The following is a 7,730-nucleotide window of genomic DNA, read 5'->3' as shown; positions in this document are numbered from 1 at the left end:
CTACCTTAGCCAGCAACCCAAATTCACACCGACTTCTCCAGGGTGATCATTTTTCGTATTTATCTATCATTTCTACTACCGGTACTTTATTTGATTCATTCATATGATTCATAGCTACATGGAAAAATTTTCTATATCTCCTCAATCCCGTTTCATAAATCAGTTCCCCTGCAGTCCATTGGTGTTTTTCCTCCCTTCAACCGCACTGTGAAATTCTGGTGGTGGTCTTTTGCTTTTTGGCCCCTGGTTTCTTTTTTTAAACCCTCTGCGCCCTGCCACCCACCGATTTTTTTTTTCTTTCCTCCGTATCTGCTCTTATTTGTTGACTCATTACCCGTGCATAACTTGAGAGTGTGGGCGAGAACAGTCACAGCTGCTGGTCGCCAGAGATCCTGTCGGCAATTCTTATGGACAACACGGTCCCAACCCCTCGGGTGTCTCAGTCGTTCTCTGTACGACCGATTAGCGACCGTGCCGTGCCGGATGGCTGTCTCGATTGCAGACAGTTCCTGTAGTCCGATGATGAGTTCGTTGGGATTGTTGCTGGAGGAAAAGGCCGACCCTCCACGTCCCAAGCAGAGTATGTGGCATCGCCTGGGTCTACGGCGATGGCTGGGCCGCGATGATCGAGACCTTTCGTCCCAATCTTCCCCCGCAGGCAACAATAATGGGTCCCCCACTGCGAAACAACCCAATTCACCGGCCGCCCACAATAGTCATTCTCATTACCACCACCACCACCACCACCACAATAACCATGACGCAAAGTCCTCCCCCCCTCGTCCAAGCAGGCCCCACGATAATCTCACTCGGCGACTGTCCCGCAAGGTTGGTGTGGGATTGCCTCGGGCAACAACATTCAAACGACAGAATTCCGAGCGACGCGACCGGCTGTCCCCAACTGAACTTGAACCCCGTCGGACAGTGTCCGCCGACCGACGTCGTCCCCTGAGTTCTCAGTCCCAGCGAACTACGCGATCCCCACCGCCCACCCTGGACCCCAGATTGTCCGCTCCCGAGGTTCAGTGGCGCGAAGACCCGAACGAGCCCACGGTTGACCTCCCGAGCGAGACGAATGAGGATAACGAGATCCGCTCGGAATGGAACCCCAACCCCTACCCTGACATGACAGATGTTCCCGAGGAGCCACCATCCGAGACTCTCGAGATGGAGCTGGAAAAGCGTTGGATTCTGAATTTGAGCATGCACTTTCGGGATCGCTCCGAACGAGAAAAGTTCTTCGTTACTTATGCAGAGACGCCTAACCGTTGGCGGAGAGTCACCATATCCTGCGACTATCGCGGTGCGCCGCTCGATTCCCTGGAGCAGGACCTCCGCGAGCTACGCTACCAACGCGACAAGTGTGCACGCATCTACGAATCTCTCCGCGAATCATTGCCAGAGATACAATTCTATGACACCGTCACCAACCTGAAATTGGAAACTCGAGACGGTCGGCTGCATGTGCACGTCACCGAGGATGTGAACGAGATAATCCCTTACCCGCCAGTTTCTTGTATTGGACACTTACCAGAAGCACGACTAGTTCGCGAAAACCAACTGCATTTCGAGTCACATTTGTCGGGATTCGTATACAATGTGCAGCTGGATGGCAAGACATTCATCAAAAAGGAGATTCCTGGCCCCGACACGGTGGACGAATTTCTATACGAGATCAACGCCCTTCATGCCTTGCAGGGAATCCCGGATGTTGTCCAGGTGGAGGGAGTCGTGGTTGATGATGACGAAGAGAATGTAAAAGGATTGCTTATCGGTTTCGCCGAGAAGGGTGCGTTGGTTGATCTTCTATATGAGAACCGGGGTACGATATCATGGGAACGCCGGGAGCGCTGGGCACGACAGATTGTCCGTGGACTGTGCGAGATTCATGAAGCTGGCTACGTGCAGGGAGACTTCACTTTGTCCAACATTGTGGTGGATGCTGACGACAACGCCAAGATCATTGATATCAATCGCCGGGGTTGCCCGGTGGGGTGGGAGCCCCCAGAGATCGCCGCCAAGATCGAGAGTAATCAGCGGATATCCATGTATATTGGGGTGAAGACCGACATCTTCCAGTTGGGAATGACTCTATGGGCCTTGGCAATGGAGGAGGATGAGCCGGAGCGTCAGCCACGGCCTCTGATGCTAGGTGAAGAGGTGGATGTGCCTGACTACTACCGCAGGCTAGTCTCGATCTGTCTGAGCCCCATTCCTCGACATCGACTATCAGCAAAAGAACTGCTGGGTCTGTTTCCACGCGAGCGAGGAGCGATGGTCTCGACTATTTCTCGCATGCCTCCCACTCACACTGGTCTTGGTGTAGCGTTGCACAATAGCACGCTGCCGATTTACGACGTCCGAGCGACATTTCTCCCTCAACAACGTCCCCCCATGGATAGCGGCAGCTATATTTATGACGGTCGCACGTCCTTGCAGGATGCAAATGGACGGTTCGGTCTTTCGCCGGGCAGCGAGCAGGACGCTGTGCATAGAAATTGGGAGCAGGCTTCTTTACAAGACGACAAGGCTGCTGAGAGTAGCTCAGCACCATTAGAACATCGGAGGTCAAGTGGATATGCATATTCAGGGTCAACTGCAGCAGGAGTTTTGAACCCAACGACCTTCGAGAACGGCCAAGAGTCCTATGGTATCACTCTTCGAGGACTAGATGAGAACGACTTGGGATTCGACCCGGGAATTGACGAATGCTATCGCAATTACACAAGAGACCATGCGGATGATGTGCCTTCGGATACGGCCCACCTGTTTCGTGAACTCGATGAGGTTGAGTGTAACTCGGCCTACTCGCTGAAGCCTCACTCAGTAAACACCTTGTCTGAGAACGGGAGGCTGCAGGAGTCTCCGATCTCGTCGGCAGCCACGCAATCGACTGATCTGTATCCGGCCCCATTGGCAGATCTCGGACATGCTCTCATGGACGACCCGGATTGGTCCGTACAAGAATCGTCGCGCTCAGTCTCTTCTCTCATGCATTCGATTCTACCTATAAACCCCGCGATCAAGTCCCGCGAGGCGAAGCAGTTGGACACTGAGACTGATCAATATTCCCCCATCAGCATTCGTTCCGCCCTGGGATATGCTCCTCGCCAGAGCTTACACGAACCAACCAATTACTTATGCGACTCCCATCTACCAATCAACCCAGCACTTGAAGAAGAGACATCGGCGTGTGTGTGACACGTAAACGGCGAATTGCATCTAGAAAAGTCCTTCACAGGAAAACCACGAGTTGTTTCCAGCCATGTTTGTGGGTCCCAGATGTGAGACCCAACAGTGCGCGATACCCCTAGCGATTTTGCACTGTACATTTACTTTAATTTCAAGCGATCTTTCGATACTTGCTTTTTTCTCTCTAGCGGGCACATGGCGCAATGGAGTTGCCACGTTATCCTCGGCTAACCTGATTTATTGAGTGTTGTCTATACCTCTTGCCAGGTGATCGGTGGACATTCCTTCAATTTGCTTGGCTTCTCTTTTGATCATGAGATACTTCTCTACCAGATACGACAGAACCTGACAGCAGCTTCAGAATCTTGGGTGGAGTTTGGTGTTTTGTCTTTGCATTTCTTTTCATGACTAACGACCAGACGGCTGACTATTGTTTTGGGTTTACCTTTCCTGCGCCAGTTAAGGCCGTTTATGTACAGTGGTTCTTCATAACCTTCCAGTAACATCTGTATTACTCTGAAAATGAATTTAGTGGTGTTGTTCTTTCTTTCGTGGTATCATTCCCTCATTTCCCGTCTCGCTTGAGGTATTCCTCGAAGTTGCGCTGCCATGGAAGCGCGTCTGGCCCCAGTCCCCGCCCGATCAGCACAATCTTGCACTGCGTCTTGGAGTCCTCCGCGGGCTCGGCATCCCGGATCTCAAACACGTCGCGCACGGCCTGGATGATCCGTGTCGTTCCATCCTCGATCACGAGGATGCCCTTCAGCCGATGAATATCAAAGTCCAGCTTGGGGGTTTGCGCCTCCCGCCCAGCGATAGCCGGGAGCTTCGAGTCCCACAGAACCGAGCGCAGCCACTCATCGACGAGGGGGACTTGCGCCGGGGTGATTTGGCCGGTTGTAAGTGCGATGGTGGAAATCGCCTGTTCACCATTGGAATTGACACATCAAGGATAAAAGTCAGTCAGGGTTCTCCCGGCAAGTTTAACAGAAGAAAATCGCAGGGGGGAGGGGGCAGAAACGGACCGGATCGATATGACTATGCCCCTTCTGGGCGAACTCGACCGCCCCATCGTCGAGGTGGTCGTACGCGTGCAGATCCAGCACCACGCCCTCGATCCGCGGCGTCTGACTGTGGTCTGTGACGTGGATGCGGGCGGCGCTGTTGATGGCGACGATGCGGTCGCGGACGCGCGCGAGCTCGGCCGCGGTGACCAGGTCGGCTTTGTTGAGGATGATCACGTCGGCGTGGGAGATTTGCATGTGCGCCATGGAGAGGACGGGGCTGTTTGGGTCGTGGTCGTGATCTTGATCGTGGCTTGTGCTGGAGGAGGTGGTCGTAGCGTGGCTGGACACCGTCTCCTCCGGGGTCGGCGCGTCTAGCAGATGTAGGATGTTCTTCGCGTCGACGAGGGTGACGATCCCGTCGAGGTAAATGCTGCTGCCCAGGTTGTCGTCGACCCAGAAGATCGGGGCGATGTTGCCCGGGTCGGCGAGGCCGGTGGTTTCGAGGAGGATGTAGTCGAAGGTACCCCGGCGGGCCATGAGGGATTCAATGGCCATTACGCCGGAGTCTCTGGTTTGTGGGATTAGGATCTTTGTTTGGGGTGGGGAGGGGAGAGGAGGGATGAGTGTTACTTTACGGAGCAACAGATGCAGCCATTCCCCACTTCCATCCATTCGGTCACCTCCTGACCATCTTGGTTGACTGTGAGGGGCTTTTCGATATCGGTGGCTTTTTTTTGCGGTGTGTATCAGCCAAAGGTGTCAAAGGTCCAAGCACCAGGGACTGAGGTGGTGTAGCACATAATCTTTGGAGATTCCTAACTTACAATCTCCGAATTCTACTTGAGCTTAGTATATACCTCCCAGATTTGTCTGGAGCTAAGGACTAGAAGACAAAAATAACTGACCATTCATGATCACGGCGATCTTCTTGCCATGCTTCTCGGTAAGGATGTAGTTCAGGAGGGTGGTTTTGCCGGCTCCTAGGTAGCCTTGTGGATATGATGACGAGGATTAGAATCTACAGGGTTCTATTTTGTTTGTTCGTTCCTACTACTCTAGGAAGTAGAGGTACGTAAAACGGATTGCGGCGCGCGCATCATACCAGTCACAAGCGTGATGGGCACGCGGGCTTGAACCTCCGGGGTGTCCTCTGACGTCGATGGCGCTGATGCTGGTAGCTGGGATACATCCACCAACTGGGGAGGGGCGTCTTCGTCGTCCATATTGTAGTTGTAGGTGTTGGTCTTTGCAGAGGTACTGAGTATAAGATATGGACTTAGATATAGTATGTATGTAGTAGCAGTAGCAGTAGTAGTAGTAGAAGTAAAGCCGGGGGATGAATGGCTCCGGGAATGACGTTTTCCCCCATGAGGCCAGGTCCTAGGGCTTAGGGCAAAAGGCGGTCCGTTGGGCGGTGAACGGCAGCGGCTGGAACTTTCTTTCCCGCGCGGCATCTTATCTAACTCTTAGCGGCTTGTTTATCGAACCCCCGTCGGACCTTGCAGTGCTGTCGTCTCGTCTACCTAATCTGCTTCTTCCTCCTCCTCCTCCTCCTCCTTCTCCCTCCCAGCTGGCTGGAATACTACTCTTTCATTCGCTTTTCTTCTGAACCACTCCATTCCTTCTTTCAGTTTCACTCCTTTTTCTTTCTGACCCGTCATGGCTACTGCGGGAGTTTCGCAAGCCAGCTCCCCACGTTTACCCAGTCCGCCCCCGTTTACTGAGGTGCAGATCGGGCCCAAATCACCCTCGGTCGGCGAGTCCTTCGACTCCGAGACGGAGCAATTGCTGGGCGCTTCGCAAACCGCCGAGGATGGCTCAACTCGCCGCATTCGCCCGGGCACTCGAGCCATCGATATGGCCTTTGGTCCGCCGTTGATTCCTCTTTCACAGGTATGGAATGAGTTTTGCCAACCGGGTTTGGTCGCGAGACTGCTTATCTTCCCTCCTGCTGACCCCCAGCCTCCTTTGCCTCGGCTCTGTAGCTCGACTCCCCCTTCCAACTTCAGGAACACCTCAAGGCCCTGTATAACCACTTCACGCGACCCGAGGGCTCCGATACCGTTATTCCCATCAGCCGCGATGTTGCGATCCAGCTGGCGGAGCCCCCGGAGGGCGTCGACCGCTCGCTCTGGCTGTACGAGCTCTGCCGCTTCCTGACGATGAAAGTCAACAACCTCATCGTCGCCTTCTTCGCCGATTCCCCCCCTTGCTCCGCGCAGACTTGCCCGGAAATGCGGGCCTCCGAGTGGCAGTACCTCTGCGCCGTCCACGACCCGCCCAAGGCCTGCTGCGCCATCGACTACTGCTGCCACACCCTCGACTGGGCGACCAACATCCTCACTTCGCCCAAATACTTCCCCAGTCGCCTGACGCTGGCCGCGGAGGGCGGCGGCGGCGCCCAGGCGAGCATGCGGCACCTGACGAACATCTTCCGCCGGCTGTATCGCATCTTCGCGCATGCGTGGTTCCAGCACCGGGAGGTGTTCTGGCAGGTGGAAGGCCACGATGGACTCTATATCTTCTTCAAGACCGTCTGTGACATGTACAGTCTGATTCCAGAGGATAATTACACGGTGCCTGCCGAAGCGGAGGGATTGGATACTGTTCAGCAGCAACCGGCGGCTGCGGCAGCGGCGGGGGCGACGACGGGGTTGGAGCATGGGGATGGACGGAGGGTGACGATCTTGCGGAAGGAGAACGAGCCGTTCCCGGTGAGTATGGAGCCCGTGTCGATCAGTACGGGCGCCACCACGAGGCGGCACAAGGGCAGCTCGTCGATCAGCTCCGGGGTGACGACCATCAATGAGAGTGCTGAGGATGATGATCAGCCGAAGCAGCAGGCTGTGGCCGCGGCTACTGCCGCAGTGGCCGCCGCTGCCGCCGCTGCCGGTGGTCCGAGCAAGCCTCAACCGGCACCGCAAGCTACTGAAGAGCCCAAGCAGGTTGCTGAGCAGACGTCACCCGGTAGCCCTGCATCGCAAGTCACTGTTGCAGAGGTACACGCGGATGAACCAGAGATCGCACCACAAACCGAGACTGAGCCTGAGCCTGAGGCCGAGCCCGAGAGCAAGGCCGAGAAGAACGCTGAAGCTGAAGCTGAGGCTGCGCCGGAAGCTGCGGAGGAGGAGCAGCCCAAGGAGGCCGAAGTAGAGGCGATGGATGGCGCGGAAGAAGCTCCGACGGAGGAACCTTCGACAGAAGAAACGACAGCAGCTGACGAGTTGTCTACTGAGACCACAGAGGCCGAGCCGGCGCAGAAGGAGTAAAGGTACGGCTGCGCGATTGTTTCCGTTTTCATGTGATGCCTTGTGTCTATACCACGGTTTGTATTTTGTGTGATTTTGGATCCGAGGGGGTGGGAAAGCGATGTAATATACGAACTCGAGCGAGAATTAATGATACCCTACTGGTGTTGTATTTGTTGTGGGAGGCGAGTAGAGTAGATGTATACCTAGGTAGGTAGAGATGTGGTAAAGTCCGGCTAAATCCGGCGACAGGAGCTGCTGTTTTTTTTGTGCATTCAGAGCT

The 7,730-nt window shown here is 54.8% G+C and overlaps 3 protein-coding genes across 3 annotated transcripts; 2 read left to right on the top strand and 1 right to left on the bottom strand.

Annotated features, from left to right (window-relative positions):
* Nucleotides 1-483: 483 nt before the first annotated feature.
* On the top strand, nucleotides 484-3,201 carry BO86DRAFT_318530 (uncharacterized protein; the record flags this gene model as incomplete). The annotated part of the gene is made up of 1 exon (XM_025668216.1): nucleotides 484-3,201. The coding sequence occupies one exon, from the start codon at nucleotides 484-486 to the stop codon at nucleotides 3,199-3,201; it is 2,718 nt and encodes a 905-aa protein (XP_025525255.1).
* Nucleotides 3,202-3,360: 159 nt separating this feature from the next.
* Nucleotides 3,361-5,422, bottom strand: BO86DRAFT_436091 (CobW family GTP-binding protein; the record flags this gene model as incomplete). Its single annotated transcript, XM_025675995.1, has 6 exons — nucleotides 3,361-4,114; nucleotides 4,218-4,767; nucleotides 4,830-4,926; nucleotides 5,024-5,038; nucleotides 5,105-5,188; nucleotides 5,302-5,422. The coding sequence occupies 6 exons, from the start codon at nucleotides 5,420-5,422 to the stop codon at nucleotides 3,758-3,760; spliced, it is 1,224 nt and encodes a 407-aa protein (XP_025525254.1). The 3' UTR covers nucleotides 3,361-3,757.
* Nucleotides 5,423-5,694: 272 nt separating this feature from the next.
* On the top strand, nucleotides 5,695-7,606 carry BO86DRAFT_411645 (Mob1 family protein). Its single transcript, XM_025674598.1, has 2 exons — nucleotides 5,695-6,092; nucleotides 6,185-7,606. The coding sequence occupies exons 1-2, from the start codon at nucleotides 5,859-5,861 to the stop codon at nucleotides 7,466-7,468; spliced, it is 1,518 nt and encodes a 505-aa protein (XP_025525253.1). The 5' UTR covers nucleotides 5,695-5,858; the 3' UTR covers nucleotides 7,469-7,606.
* The last annotated feature ends 124 nt before the right edge of the window (nucleotides 7,607-7,730 follow it).

Source organism: Aspergillus japonicus (genome assembly GCF_003184785.1).
Source record: "Aspergillus japonicus CBS 114.51 unplaced genomic scaffold BO86scaffold_46, whole genome shotgun sequence".
Taxonomy (NCBI): Eukaryota; Fungi; Ascomycota; class Eurotiomycetes; order Eurotiales; family Aspergillaceae; genus Aspergillus; species Aspergillus japonicus.
The sequence above is the reverse complement of the archived record's forward strand: the minus strand, read 5'-3'. Positions and strand labels throughout refer to the sequence as shown.

Excerpts from the sequence above, each read along its gene's own strand:
- BO86DRAFT_411645 (XM_025674598.1), top strand. The coding sequence starts at position 5,859 with ATGGCTACTGCGGGAGTTTCGCAAGCCAGCTCCCCACGTTTACCCAGT. Across the intron at positions 6,093-6,184 it reads CGTTGATTCCTCTTTCACAG|CTCGACTCCCCCTTCCAACT; the intron begins GTATGGAATGAG and ends TCGGCTCTGTAG.